General features: G+C 38.2%; 1 protein-coding gene across 15 annotated transcripts in view; it reads right to left on the minus strand.

Annotated features, from left to right (window-relative positions):
• The window catches only part of abi1a (abl-interactor 1a), a 64666-nt gene that overhangs the window by 44943 nt on the left and 3110 nt on the right, over positions 1-16613 (minus strand). For all 15 annotated transcript variants that reach the window (XM_056249888.1, XM_056249883.1, XM_056249885.1 and 12 more), the window contains exon 2: positions 1723-1890. In XM_056249888.1, coding sequence (XP_056105863.1) covers positions 1723-1890 — 168 coding nt within the window. The remainder of the gene's footprint in view (positions 1-1722; positions 1891-16613) is intronic.

Genomic DNA, 16613 nt, shown 5'->3' on the forward strand with positions numbered 1-16613 from the left:
CAGTAGTTATGGACAATGGCACATAATGGCACAAAAACCCTGATTGCTTTAGAAATTCATCATGCTATTTCCAAACTTTGTAAAAGTTTAGAGATACTTGAGTTTTTTTGTATCTGGGATCTGCAGCAAGCAAAGAATACCCTTCTATCTGTGAGCGATTCAGAATCGTGATGCATCACTGACTAAGTTTTCCCCCACCTTTAGTACAACATGCTACAACAGAAAGCTTGCTCACAGACAGCACCCTGTTTCCAACATAACTGTCCTATTATACTCATCTCCATCTTTGGAGAGAATCATGATTGACACTGTAAGTGGAGGGTGTGTGTGAAGAGCTGGACGTGAGAACAGGCCTCTGTTGACCATCTAAATAAGCCGGTCTTACAGCCATTCATAAAGCCCACTGTGATTCCCAGACACGCATATGAATGGAGACGAGACCTGAGAATACTCCACTGTACGCCAATTAAACCCAACAACATCTGCAGATTAAAGTTCTAATGTGACTGGCAGATTATATCAGTCTAATAATTCTGGTTTTAGCACTTCACTGTGGGCAGTGTTTGTGCTATGAGGGTGAGAAAAACAGAATGGGTGTTTGTCAAATAAGAGATCGAATTTTAAGAATCTTCAGATGGTTGAAGGTCTTGTTGACACTGTCATAGGAAGCTGAACCTTCCCACAGTTTTGAGTGATGAGGAAAAAAATCGATTTATTCTTTGATAAGCTCTTTTCAAAAGCCTAGTGAGCTGCCTTCTTAAACAGCACCAAAGCTGCTGCAAACAGTCAGCAGAATATGTATTCAATTCAATGCCAGAAAGCATTGTAATGGGCTCAGTGAAAAGACTAAACATTTAGTCATTCAGCAGAAAAAGAAATATTAAAACATGGACTATTTTACCCGATTTGAGTGTTTTATGTACGTTTATATTTATTACAGCAGCAAGCCGTTAGCTTAGCAACATGCTAACTTCAGACTCTACTGAAATTAATAGTAAGTCAAGTTGCTATCTATGAAGAGCATTCTAAATAAGTCACTTTTGAGATTATATAACTGTTAGGACCATACAAGATCATAATGCAGTTCACTATGTTTTGGAACAGAGATAAAGTCCTAAGGCGAAGTTAATGATGAATCAGTGTGATTCTCCACTCCTGATGAATGTAACTGCAGTTACTTGCTGCTCAGATAAACTACCGGTAACCTTGATCATTCAAACCATTCAAAATAATATATAATGCAATGATCTGAATAAACACACTTCTCATAAAGAGAAAGTTATAACAATGATATCCACATTGCTAAGTATGGATTGGCTGTATGATGAAAATCTTATATGACGGTATAACAATATCATATAAGGAAGACTACTTTGTTCTAAATATCAACATGGCTGTCTTATGGCCATAGGTTGCAGAGTTTTTTTTTAATTGGAAGCAGAAACTAGTGGGTGTCATGACTACAGCAACTAACAGCACCATATGGAAGTGGGATGAGGTTTACACAAGGACTCTGTGGGAGAGTTTTACGTCTCCATGATGACTGCATAGAGACGCATTCAAGAAGAAGAAACCGAAACGGGGGGCAAAAGAGGTACACAGAAAACAGATATTAATTAGTCAGTCACTGTGAGAGACAGACAAATGCTTAATGAAAACTCTAGACAGACAAGGACAAAGCAAGGGAAATGAGATTGAGAGATAAAAAAGAACGTTTCTGACCTGAGATATGTGGTTAATGGAGGACTCCATCCTGCGCAGCTGCGAGGCCTGGATATCCAACAACTGCAGGACATTGTTGGCTAAGGCATTGATCTGATAGGCCACGCTCGCCAAGGACTGGGTGGTGTAGGCTTTGGTCTCCTCCAAGGCTTTCCTCTTATCCTGTGCCTGCAGGTCAAAGTCAGAAAAACTTTTTAATACACATTTTCACAAAAAACAGCAATCGCTTCAACCTATACACAGTCTCAGCCTTAGAGAGCACACCCACGAACCATCTGATATACAGTATGCTGCAAACAAAAATAACTGGCTAAAAGCATTCATTCCAATCTGACTGCCAGGTTTCTATGTAACTTCTGGAAGATTGCACACGTTTTAAATCATTCTGAGGAAAACAGTCACATTTACAAGGTACCGGCATGCTTTAGTAAGCAAAGTAAATCACTGGATTTGACAAAGTTTTTTTATCAAAGTTTCATTCGAGTTTGCTGAGGTAGTTAGCGAACAAACCCAATGTGAAATGAAAGATACCACCGCAACAGACCACTTTACAAAGCAGCAGCTTATCTAGACAATACTGTAGCATTGGGTAAAAAAGGATGAGAACCACTTAATCCTAAAAACAAATAGCAGTTAGTTATAGTTTCAATTGAGATTGCACAACAACTAGACATAATTTCATGAATATTGTTATAACATTAATAATATTAATATAATAAAATAATAATAATAATAATAATATGTTTGTATATGGTAATTTAAACGCATTTAGTATTCCGTCCAAAGCTGAAAAAGACATTTTCTCGTATTTTGATCCTTTATATGGGATCTCTCTATATATCAGACAATTCAACATAAAAATAAATGGTATTGGAAAAAATATATAAACTTTCACCTTTATCACGCATGCTAGCCTAAAAAGATTTTAAACAACTCGAAAACTGTTGTGAAACTAACAGAATAACAAAATCTGCCTTAAAAGCGACCGCACGGAACCGAAACTCTCAGTTTTTAAATGTGGTATTTTTTCAGTTCTCGAATTGGCCTACCTCTGTGGTAAACCATGATCTCACTGAGGTAAACTATCACTCATGCAAGGCCTTCAGTTCAAAACCTGACACACATGCAGATAAAACATTACCAAACACCTGGAGTGAGGAGGGATTTCGATAATGAAAGTTTGTTTGTACTTTTAAAAAGTTACTGTCCTTACCAGTGCCCGAATTTGTGTACACGATATACTATTCACGAGTTAGCAAGCTAGGGAGCTAATTGAGACGCACCCTCTGTCTGTATTAAATACATGAACATACACTAAAATACATTTACACATGGAGACTACTGTACAGCTCTGCATTCTCCATTGTAAATTATGTGGTGAAGGCATGCAATAATATTGTTTTACAGATGTTCCACTGAAAAATGTAACAGAGCTGATCTCAAGTCAAAAGTTATGCTATTTTTAGCAAGGGTTTGGCAAGAGCAATGGACATTGTTACACTAGAGATGCACTTCCCAGAGTCTTGCTTTAAGAACCATAGAATTAATTCACACATTCTGGAAGGGTTGAAAATAAATGCGTCTCCATCTAGCCTATACAGTAGTTCAGGGAGCTCACTGAAAACCAACTCAAAGCTTAACTTTTTAAACCCTGTCCACATGTCATAAGATTCAGACTTCATTTTAATGGTGCTGAACAAGATGTGCAAATAGGATCCAACATTCTCCACAGACAACTTAAAAAGGATTGCAAGTGCCATAAAGGCAGGTTGTAATCTCATATCTCTTAAACAGAACATTTGGCCCATTTCCAGTCTGGATGTACGGTACTGTTATCAGAATCTGTTGTTGTTCTGCTTTATGGCTGTTCTGTTGATTGAATTTTACCTTTGATGCGTCTGTAAATCTCATAGTGCACATCTGGCTAACTGAAATGTACATAAGTAGGGCAGATACTAGGGACAGGACTAGGGAATATCTACGGTTTGAAGAAAATGTCAGTGGTGCTTGCCCATGCAAAAGTTGCCATGATAACAGTGACTGTGCCATTTAAATGAATTCAAAAATACATTAAACATACAAATATCTAAATTAAAATTAATTGTAATATTTTCGAAGGCCTGAAGTCAAGACTATAAAACTGTCGTTATATCATAATGAAGAAACAGAAAGAGGGGCAAGGTAAATAAACTTCTTAAAATGATCTTGTAAGTAACAGGTTTTAACTCAGGTTGCAAAATGTGGTGTGCACCCCCCAAACCTTACAGCATACATTATATTTGTAAAAACTCCTTTTTTATACAGAGTCATTTTACCATTCCAAACTTTGGAGTCAGTAAGATTTTTTTAAGCGTTTGAAAGAAGTCCCTAATGCTCACCAAGGCTTCATTTATTTAAGAAAAAATACAGTAAAATGAATAATATTGTGAAATATTATTACAAATTAAAACATCTGTTTTCTATTTGAATATATTTCAAAATGTTATTAATTCCTGTGATGCACATAGGCCCGGGAGATATAGGCAAAAAAAGAAAGAAATCATCAGTTGATATCGATAATTATCACAATAAATGTCAAATCTTTATTTATTGTCCTCACCTTCGTGTCGGGGTCCTGATCACCCTGACAGTGTTTATTCTGAGATAACAAACGGCTGGATGTACATTATACCTTACTTATTTGTTGACACATGTCACCTTCTTGATCAGGCCAGAGCTGCATCATTAAACTTAATCATTCGCACGTTTTAATCCTTGCCAATTTATATATTCAAGCGCAAGACGACGCAAAAGAGAACTCAATTTAATATTCTGTTCTGTTCTGTTTGCGCACACATCCGAAGTGCTTGCCCAGAAAGCTGCTTCTCGAACATTGTGTCGAATGCTGAATTGAGCTCCTTCACGTCTTCTTGCGCTTGAATGGACATATTCACACAAAATGACGTCAAACAATGCCGCCTCGGTGAGTATCCTAGTAAAGATATTCTGTTATATATTAAGTAAACATAAACAGTTAAGACATAAAACGCATGTGGAACATTATATTAAATCCGTGCAGCTCTTAAAGAGACAGCAGCCTAATAAACTTGCTGCTGCAGTGCTATTTTACAATTTATTATTTATTTTCTCTACCTGAAATTACTGTTAGACTTACCTGAAAAACATGAAGTTTAACAGTGTTTATTTTATATGTATGTTTGTTCTATTGTATTTGTGCTATTGCTCGTAATTTGATTGTTTGTTCTTATTTTATTAATGACAGTTTACTTGTCTTAAACAATACTTGAAATTTAAATGAGTTAGGCTAGTAGTTTTTAGTGTCACAACCTTATTTATTAAGGATATGGGTCAAAAACAATGAAGACAATTACCAAGCCTATTTTATTTATTTATTACTTTTTTTGTGGTGAAAATTTTGGCAGGGCAAGTACAAATTAGAACCACCGGCCCACCCAGGACAGTAGAAACAAAATCTGTATTATCCTTAGTATAAATCCTTAATATTTTTGTGAAAACCATTACACATTTCTTCAGGATTATTTGGTGAACGGAAAGTTCAAAAGAACAGCATTTATTTAAATTAGAACTTACTGACCCTAAACTTCTGAACAGTAGAGTACGAGTTAGTTTCTAAGAACTTTAAAGTAGATTTTGAAAATAATTCTTTATCATGGACGATCATACTTGTCATTCAGTGGATCTGATTCTTCAAGACACCAGACTGTGGGAGCTGATAAGGCAAATGTGTGTAGGCGTAACATAAATGGCCTTGTCAGTAACAGGAGTCATTTGTTCTGGTCCAATCTGTTACATTTCTTTCCATATTTGCTCTTACAAAAACATCAATAACCTTCTAGCCTTGTTGTGGGACCCACAATGCACCAATCTCACAGTAGCCCATCAAGGCTAAACAGGCAGTTTTTTGGAAAAACAGCTTTATCTGAAGGACATTTCACACAGATACAATGTTTGATTAGCATCTTCAGAAATCTCCAAAAACTTCCCACGAAGCAAGAAAGGCAAACTCCCAGTCCCAGAAGACAAAGGCAAAAATCTCTTCTTATCTCTTCCACGGCCACAGGCACGAACACCCAGAGATAAGGAAAGGCAGAAGGGGCGGAGGAGAAAGACAATTCCTTCTTGTTGAACAATGAGCGATAAAAAAAATCGAATGGTCATTAAAGTCTTAAATATCTTTAATGGTATAACTAAAGTATTAATTAACTTTTTAAGATGTCTTAAATTTGGTCTTAAATCACAATACGGTTTAATGGGATTATTAAACTTCAATTACTTGAAAACGTCAAAATAATGAAATAACTTAAATAAATATGAATGCTGCACGTTCAAAGTGAAAATGTGGCGCTGTTGCACGTTCAGTTTCAGAGCCGTTCCCCATCAGTGAATACTGCACATTTCTGCCAAGCTAATGCTAATGATGAATCATGACAATGTTTACCTTATGGTGTTTGTACTGTAATATGTTTTAGTTGGTTGTAAGAAAGCATATTTTCTCATGTTTGAATGTGCAGCTAGAAGTATTAAAGACTACAAATGAATTCAAGTGCTTTGCTTATACATAAGGAAAAAACAATTATTTAATACATTTTCATTGTGCCCTTAAGTTCTTTTTGTACTCTTAAATTTGTCAAATTAGAAAAAAGAAAGAAAGTGCCAAGCCCTGTAACTACACAATTAACACCTCTAAAACCACCTTTAAGAAAATTAACATTAAAATGGAAACTAAACACCAACAAATTGCTGAAATTCCTAAGACAATATCCTATAAGTCAGTGTGACGTCTATTGACAAGATAAGAGCAAACATAAAGGATTTATTTGACCAATCACAAGGCCAGACGAACATACCATTACAAGTAAACACTGCCGTCCTTTATCTTAAGTTTAAGCTGAACCTAAAACATTCTTCAACCTTCATCTCCACGACTTCCATGAAAGGAATCATAGGGTAGGTCGGCTGTTCCTGGTTCTGAGTGCACAGGAAGGAAAAGCCTACGTTTCCTCCCTAGAGTCAGAGTATCAGGAGATGCTCCACCCAACACACTGGTGGAGACCACAGGAAGAAACAGTAACTCTTTTGGACACTTTTGTTGGACATAATCAGCTCTGAGGGACAGTTCTGTCTTGGACGGTGGAGCCAAGTATCTTGGCCCGCTTACAAGAAACTACAATTAATTCCTTTCTGTCCTAGAAGAACAGTCTGTGATGATGGGTACTCGGTAAAACACTCAGGGTTTAGCTAGCAATGAGTTCATCTTCATGCTGAAGAACAAGTCAAAACACTCTCCTCTTCGAGAGCAGAATGTGGAGCTTTGTTTGGATTTCCTGTAGTGCTGACAGCCCAGCTTACGCTGCTCTAATACATATCCTGAGGGAAATGTACTCGGAAGATCAGGTGAAAAAAAAATGTTAGGAATGTCCTTTATTAACACTGTGTAACTCTTATGAAGACTCCCCCTCTGCTTTGCTCTCCTGTTTGCCAACACAGTCGTGTAAGACAGTTCTGGGAGGTAATAATAACAAACCACTTTGACGACTGACTTTGCTTAGGCATTTCAGATGCTGTGCAATGAGATCGGTCCGCTGGATAGTCCAGTTATGCCGCCCCGTCGCAAAGTTACATATTTTTTGATGTGCATCAAGGAATTTATTCTGTAATGTGCTTCCATCGTAGTTTATGCATGTTTTCATATCACATAAAAAATGTATCCAACGCGCATATGTTTTTTATGACAAATTATTAAATTAGTCATTCAGGCAACCTACCAACTAGGCCTAGTCATTTTTTTTAAATATGCATTTTGCATTTAGCATTCTGCTAAAGGCCAGTTCACACTGTCCCATCAAACTCCCTGCAAACATTCTGCTGGTTGTTTGATTTAGGCCCCATCCACACTACTGCGTTTTAGTTTAGAAACGGATAATTAAAACGAATACGATCTCCGTCAACACCAGCGTTTTAGCTGCGTATTAGAATTGATCTCCGTCCACATTAAAACGACTGAAAACGTGGACCACGTGACCATTCACCAACACTGGGCATGCACGTGCCGGTGTAAACACAACTTCATTGATAAAATTATCCCACCATGCTCTGGGTTAACCCCAAACCGACGCTCCATGTACGCTCAACGCTGCCGCTGCACACGGGAATTGTCACAGATCGCTCGAATAATAGCTTGACTCCGGCCCATGTAGGCAGTTATAGCGTTGTAAAATGCAGAATTTACTTGTACAACAGCTGCTAGCAAAGATATACGCCATGACTGATGACACCCAATCACAGAGCCGAGCGTGAGCCTCTACTACGTCATCGCTTCTAAAGTCCTCCGTTTTGACCCGTCTACACTAAAACGCCCTCCGGAGATTCAAAACGAAAAACGGATCGGCAGCGTTTCTAAACTTCTCCGTTTTGGGTCTCCGTTTTAGCCGTTTTAGTGTGGACGGGAGGTGCAAACGTAGCAAAAGGTCTCCGTTTTTAAACGAAAACGCAGTAGTGTGTGGATGGGGCCTTAGAATGTCAGGAAACACATTGTCATTTTCACACCAACCCAACAAACAACACTGACTCAACCAATTTGGTATTCATTAAGGCAGTGTGAACTAGCCTTGTCACAGGGTTAGTTTATCCAAAAATGAATATTGCATCATCATTTACTCAAGCCTGTATTACTTTTTTTCATCATGAAGTAAGAAAGGAAAAGTTAGGATGAATGTCCACCCTGCTCCTTTGCACAACGAAAGTAAATGAAAACAGTTGCTGGATTCTAGAAAATCTTCTTAAGCCTGACAACACATGGTATAAATGTCATAAAAATGTAATCTTTCAAAATTAAACAGTTTATTCAACCTTTACACACACACACAGTCACACACACAAGGGCAAAAAATGGGCCCAAAATGGCTAAACATTTAGTTTTTAATTGCCTCAACCACACATTTTTGGTCTAGAAATTAGCTATATTTAAGCAAGTTTATTAAACCTTTACACACACACACACTAGGGCAAAAAAAAGGGCCCAAAATGGCTAAGCATTAAGCTTTTAATTGCCTCAACCACACATTATTGGTCTGGAAATTATCTAAATTTAAGCAAATGCACTACTTAAAAAGCCATTGCTCTCTCAGAAAAACATCCAACGACAGAATGAAGTTTTTGGCAGAATATGGGAAGTCGTGGGAGTGATGAATCACAATGAAACAAGTTGCATAAACGTTTAGTCTAAGTTAATTACAGACTTAAGACTCTAGCATCAATATTTGACCAATGTTTTACAATAAAAAATGTTAGTGTTAGACACAGTAATTTATTAATTTGTCTGGGAAGTGCACAGCAATCATGCTGAATCTAACTGGCATTTACCATTTCACATAAAAAGCGAACACATGCACCTGCTTCCATCTATTTGCAAGAATGCACAAAACAACTCCATTAAAGGGGTGATGAACTGAGAAATCAAATTTTCCATATTATAAGAATATCCTGTAAGTTTCAGAACTGAAAACGTCCTTGTTAGTCCAATAAAAGCTTTTATTGACACCAGGCTCAGCAAACGACTCGTTTTTCAAAGTGGGGAACTATGACGACACAGAGGATAAAACACCACCCCCCGCAGAAGAAGATCAACGCCTACTTCAACACGGCCGGTTTAGCCCCGCCCACCGATTCGCGCATTACACGAAACTCATTATAATATGCAAAACTGTTATCCACTCACAGCAGTGGGCGTTTACTTCCAAGTCTTCAATGCGAGACGCCCATAAAAACCGAGCGTTTTTGAGCTAGGCTCAAAACTAGGGTAGAAAATAGCCTATTACTTATTCATTTTGATGTTTTTGAATGTAAAAACCAAGCGAACGTCATAAGTTGACCTCAGACAACAATATAAAAAACATTTAAAAAGCCAGTTCATGACCCCTTTAAGGCTTTTAAGTCCAAAGCCTTACACATTTAGAAAAATATTGATAAAATGTCATACGTTTACACCACATTTCTTCAAGAGTGAGCATTTCTATGAATTGTCCAATTATGGAAAAGATGCGATCTGAGGAGGTTTGAGCAAGGTCTCGTCTCACTTTACTGTTATCCTTTCAGCCAGAGCAACAGAGGGAGCTCACGAACAGAAAACAGGAGTTATGAGTTATACGAGTCAACCGGAGTGCATGTTTTTTATGACATGCAGTATATGTGGATGCATTAGTTCGGTATTAAAAAAAGGCACAGGGAAGAGACCGATGAAACCGGGAAACAAATAAACACATGATTATAATCATATATGATTTGTCTACGTTCTTCAAGCAGTCTTTGGTATTTTCCATAAACGTGTATTTATTATCACAATGGTTATTAGCAAGTAGCCTTTAGAATTGCATATAAATACATATCTACCTCATACGGTGATCAGAGTCCCCATTAGATCGTATGGAAGTTATTTCAAACACTCGCTGGTGTCTGAAAGTGAGTCGAGCTTAAAATTATTTAAAATGTCTTAAATGTTAAGGTTGGCTGGTAGCCTGATATAATAACATGGCAAATGAGCAGCGGTGTTGACCGTCTCCTGACTCCGCCATTGTTCATGACCACTCCTCAAGCCCGTTGGCCCGCTTTGGACCAAGGTATTTGCCAGGCCTAAAACCTCTGGCCGTTGGCCCCGAGGAAGCCCTGATGAGGCCCCAAAAAGTGATAGAGGAACCTCGACTGTCCGTCCCTGGCACGCACTACTACTAGCACACTCGCTTTTGGCCCGACAGTGGAAACACGGCTATTGTGTGGAGAGCCTTTCAGCTGCCGGTAATTGGTGAGCTACTTTACTGTGAAAAGTCATTTAATGCTTTGGAGTACAGGAGAATATTGCAGAATGGCTTGTTTCTTACAATTGAAAAGTTATCTAAAGAGGAATATTATCAGATGTTATTTTTCAACAAGATGCTCCTGCCCTAAGTTAATTTATCTACAGTATTTGTGCAAAATCTTGGTAATTTCCTGACCAGTGATCTGTGATTAAAATGGTTAAGACCATTATAAGTCCACTAAATATTTTGCCGCCTTTGGCTTCGTATATATATATATATATATATATATATATATATATATATATATATATATATATATATATAAAGTGTTTTTTTGTATCATATTTGATACCAGTGTTTCCCCTACCATTGTTTTGGGGGGGGGGGGGGGGGGGGGGGGGGGGGGCGAAAATTGCTGACGAAATCCAGTCATAAAAAATAAATTTACTGTATAACGCGGAATTTCATGGCATTTGTCAATCTTTTGAGGAATAAATAGAAAGCAGTTCAGTATACACTTGAAATCAAATTGCGATGTAGACAAGTGTGGATATTAAACCACAAAGACAATTTAAATACGAATCCTGCTTGTTCTGTGTGAATGAATGGTGCAGCCGACGCGCAGTTTCATTTAACACACACACACACTGAAGCACGTGTGACGCTTGCGCTGTTTTTTGCCTATATGAAGACACAAATGCATAAACTTCCTCTCCAGGCTCTAGATCCACTCTGAAAGTCACTTCGTGATCATTTAACCGCTTCATTTGAGGAAAACTATCATTATGACAAACACACAAACTCAAAAGGTCTTCACGGCAACCCGTCAAAATAAAAGTTCGGTTTAACTTGACAGAAATATATTACCGTTGTACAGTAGAATTTAGATATGTCCCAATGTAATAATACTAACACTAATCCAAATAAATTATCATCAAAACTGAATTTAAGGAATAATCCATGTTTTAATTTTAACAGTAAAGCTCATTGTGCAGCACGTTATTTGCCAAAAAGTTTATTTAATTTCATATGATTAAAATTGATGATAAATGGAAAAATTTGTGTTTTATGTCTTCATTTTATTACCAGAAAAAACACAACACAGAATTAGTGTGAATTTTTTTTCATATATTTTTTTAAATGTTGTATACGTTTAATGATTCATAATACACTATTTCAATTAATTAGACATGCTTTTTGATTGCCTTAAAAAATTTACACCACGTATCCGTAACACGCCCGCTCCGCAACACTAGCAGTCCCGTCCCGTCCCCCCCCCCCCCCGGAAAAAAATCCAAGGGGAAACACTGGATACATCAGGCTTTTATGGCACGTGCTAGAGGAGAATATGTAGGCCTAGCTCATACTCAAGGAGGAAGAGTTCTAAGTGTGTGTCCTTTGTGTCAATTCTTTCAAGCAAAAGAACAGATGGAAGTCAAGGCCAAAGAAGCAGGGCTGTAATTACAGGCCTCTTTAATCTGTTTTGGCCACTGTAATCGCCATGTCTGATCACAGGAAGGGGCATTTTAGAGCGCCTCCCACCCAAGTGCATGCTGGTTCGCAAACTGCCTGGGTTAAGGGACAGCCTAGGATCTCCTCCAGGAAAAATAATGAGTATTTGTAGGATTTACTGATGTGGTTTTGCTAGAGGATGCCAGCGAGAAAAGGATTATGGTCTTGTGGCGTAATCTAGGTACTGGCATGAGCAATGCTAACGCCACTTTCCAGGACATATGTTAGGCAGGGCTGAGCTAGCGGTGGTAAAGTCTCGTCTCTCGCATGATAACAGCAATAGCCTCTGACCTCGATTGCGTAAACAGAGACATCTGGGGGGTTATTGTGTCTATTTCCATGGCGACCCTCAATGACACCCAGGCACACTTTGGCCCCAAAAAGTAGTTGGATGCTTAAACATCATTTAAATGCCTGAATATCATTACAAAAACTAATTTGTCAATCAAGTGGCCCTGAAAAACAAGTCGTTTTGAATGAATCACTCAATAACACTCAAACTCAAGAGGACCCAATTCTAATAATTCTGAGAAATCCTTCACTGAATGAACTCACTAAATCCATCAGAGGAATTACTGACTCGACATCTGACTGGCTCAATGAACTGCAAGTCATTCCTTTCAGTCGGTCCCGCAAGGAAGCAAGTTTACTGTACTTAATGTTGGTGCAATGTTAAAAAGTCAAAAACAGTCAAAGTTAGCGGTGGTCTGGCTAGTCAATTAAGAATATGATGATGAGCAAGGTATCAAAGCCCTGCAAAAGAAAAGCCCAGGCTGAGGAGGACAGAGCCCATGATGTGACAATCTGCCCTGGATGGCAACACCCTTATCCAGACTCACTGACTCATCGAAGAGAAGCAAGCCACACCTATGAGGCCCACGGGACAAACTGCTAGATTAGGAAAGCTAAAACACACATAACCTCAGTCTGGTTCTAAAGTATTTTACAACTTTTATCTGAGAATTCGGAATGTTCTCACAGCACTGTCTGGCACTGAGGAAATGATTTAAAAACCACATCGGCCAAAGTGCTCAAGTATGAACAAGAATCCAGGTCACTATCTATTCTGCGAACTGATTGGTCATGCTTCAGTAGTTGAACACTTAGAAAAAAAAATTATTTATTTTTTATTACTAGTGTTTATTACCATTTTATACTTGGTTGACGACAAATTGGTGGGAAAAAATCCAATAGATTTACATAGAAAGCGGGATTCAAATAAGCAGCCGAATATGAAAGACTTGGCCCAGTAAAATACCACCAAGAACAGCCTAGCAACCTCATAACAACAGCACTTGTTTTATTTTATTTTTGGTTGACATTTCAGCTTTAAAGGCTATAATCTTCACAAAAATATAACAAAAAATAATAATAAATATATAAGCCCAATGTATACTTGATGGTTTATACTAGGGCTGCCCCCTTATAGTCGACTAAATGTTTTACATTTTTAAAAATATTTTTGATAAATTTCATTTTCTAAGATAAGACTGTTATTTAAATCATAGGTTATTTATTTCGTATGCGTTGCCAGTATTGCTACGGCAAGCCGTATGCGTGTGCTGGGGTGTTTAATATATATTTTAAATGCTCATTAATATGGTTTAGTATTCCTCCCCCGACTAATCGACTAATGGCTTAAATGAACGACAAAGTCGACTGGGAAACTTTTTGGTCGACTAATCTTTAGTCGACCAAAGAAACTAAAATTTCAGTATAGTATGCTCGTACTGAACATGCGCAACCAGATTTATCCGACTATACACATACTCGCTATTCTTAGCTCGCACATGCATCTTGATTATATATATATATATATATATTGCAATATTTAGTTCACCCAAAAGGTGGCAACAGCCCATTTCTTCACGGTCAAAAAAACAACAAAGAGAATGAACAAAAAAAACGTTGATGTGCGTACACATGCTTTAAGTGTTTGCGTCAAAACTGACATATACGTTGGTCTTAATTCTACAATTTTCATAGCAACGGCATCACTCGAAACACCCTAGCATCATGATGGTGACTTCTGAACAGACAGCCCAATCACATACTTATCAAAAAATCAAGGAAATTTGTATTTGACATATCTAGAGCTACATTTTTCAGTGTCTCTAAATAACTGTCTTTTCACAAGTTCTGCTGTAGGCCTTTTTAATCACACTAAAATCAGACTTATTGTTCTGGACACAATACCAACATCCTCCACAGAGAAGCCATGCTGGAACAGTGGGCAGCAAACTTCACACTTGTCCTATTATATAGAAAACCCTGCAGAAAGTCTGCAGTGCACTTGGTTTGCTGAAGACAGTGCTTGAGTCATGTAGGGCAGAACGCTGAGAGACTGCTAACAAGTGCCATCGAGCTGGCCCAGCTCAACAAGAGAAGAGCACCTAAACTCCACAGAAAACCAGCCAGGAGATTTGAGGAGAAACTAAAAATGACTGCTGGAACAAACACTGTGTATCAAACTTGTGTATCAATTTCATAATTGTGCGCATAGCAGTGGTGGTCCACCGCACCACCTGTTCAAGCCAGGTGGTGTGTGTTCATTAATGCATCCTTGTCAGGAGTCACCCTGTCCACAGAGGTTACAGAAGCACGCCGTCTTGCATTCCAAAAGAGGAACTGTTGCTGGCCAAACATGCAAATTGGGCTCTGGGGTATTTTAAACACATTATACAAAACATTAAACACCAGAGATTTTACTTAAATGCATGCGTGAAGCAATGCAACTTGCGTCTCCATAATGCTTAAATGTAAGTGTCTCAATGGAACAGTTCAAATAAATAAAATAGTCATCATTTGATCACCATCATGTTGTTCCAAATCCTGACTTTGTTTCTGCTCATTTCTATACAATGACATTGGGACAGACGCACAACTCAGCGTAACTACTTCATTTATTTGGGTAATTTCAGTCTGTTTGCTGCATGGTTTCAGAAGACTTGAAATAGTCTTCCTGTCTGAATCACAAGTAAGCCCAGAGCCGGGAGATCGTTTGAGCTTGAAATGCGCATGCGGTTGATGCTGCGAAAAGTTGTAATTTCAAGTTTAAATTTAATACCAAATTTTAGTCATTTTAGTATCTGCTGTAAAAGAGTGAGCAGTTGAAGCCCATTGAATGTCATTTGTATATCATCGCATGTATGGGGTAGGATAGCCTAGAAATCTAGACGCACCCTAGCGGCAGCAAAAATTATTTTGCAGCAAAGTGTGGTCTAGCAACTCTCCGTTGGCTTTTCGAGCTGGAAAAACCAAACTCTGGTCAGGCCAATCACATCGTGTATAGAGTTGGTGGGCGGGCTTAACAATGACGGCAGGTGATTTCCCTGCTAACGTTACTTAAAAACAAAGAAGATGCTGCTGGCGAACAGCGATCTTTCGAATCGGATTTGGCCGCGACTCTGGAGGACTTGGAGTTAAGAGAACGTCACTTAAGTCATTCTTTAAAAAAGGAAGATGTGTTCGGAGTTTTGACGATCGGATACGGCAAAAGTTTAATATATCCATACGCATGGGACTCACACAGCCACAGCCGTTCGTTGCTCTGGTTGGTTGTAGCGCTGTCCTATTGGGTGCCGAGGGATATTGAAAGACAACCGTTTATCCCGCCCCTCGGATTGATGTATGCCAATTGTGAGTTCCCAGACCTAACATCTTGATGTAGGTCTGGCTTGCCAGGCTAGGGGTAGGCTACTTTAGGGAAAAACTATATACAATATAACGTTAAAATAACATGCCCATGCATATTCCTGCTCCAGTTTCAAATTATATAAAACTAGTAGCATTTTGTTATTTACTTGCTGCACACTTGAGTTATCGGTAACTTAAATGGATATTTTAGTATATTAAAGTTTAATGCTTTGACAGTGCATGACAAGTAATTGACTAGTGCTTTCTAGAATAAATGATAAACATGGTACATTGATCAGTGCAATGTACAAGTACATAAGAAGATTTTAAAAAGTCTAATTGAAAAGGAGTACATACTCTTACAGTGTTTGAGGACGGGGAAAAGTAGACATGAGTCATGTGCAGCCAATGATGAAGGAGGAGGAGGAAGACCATAGGCTGGCATGCAAGTTCGTTACAAACCTATGCGAGTTTGAGCAGGAAGTAAACCTGGAGTTATTGACAACTCGTTTCAAGAAGTTCACAATCGGTTCTTTCTTTTGGGAGACAATTTTTACATTCACATTTACAGACTTTTTACATTCACAAACAGCTATATTACACACTACATGAAAGGTAATATCCAAAAAAACATAATAGAGGCACTTTAAAGTTGTTTAATTACTTGATTGGATTACTTTGTACTTTTAGTACTTTTATGGTAGTGGTGCAATGGATCACTAAGCTCACGGTTCGGATCGTATTACAGTTTTTGAGTCCCGGATCGGATCAGAAAAAAAGAAAAAGGGGAGGGGGGGGGGGGGGGGGGTAATACTAACTTTTCTTTTCATTTATTACTTAAAGCCCACTGTAAGTACTTCGATAACACCGCAAAAATCTAAAAACGAAACATTATTAAAGAGAAATGTAATCATTAAATGTAAAATAACA

The sequence above is a fragment of the Rhinichthys klamathensis genome, unplaced genomic scaffold, assembly GCF_029890125.1.
Source record: "Rhinichthys klamathensis goyatoka isolate OS25496 unplaced genomic scaffold, OSU_Roscu_1.1 h1tg000064l_1, whole genome shotgun sequence".
In the NCBI taxonomy this organism is placed as follows: domain Eukaryota; kingdom Metazoa; phylum Chordata; class Actinopteri; order Cypriniformes; family Leuciscidae; genus Rhinichthys; species Rhinichthys klamathensis.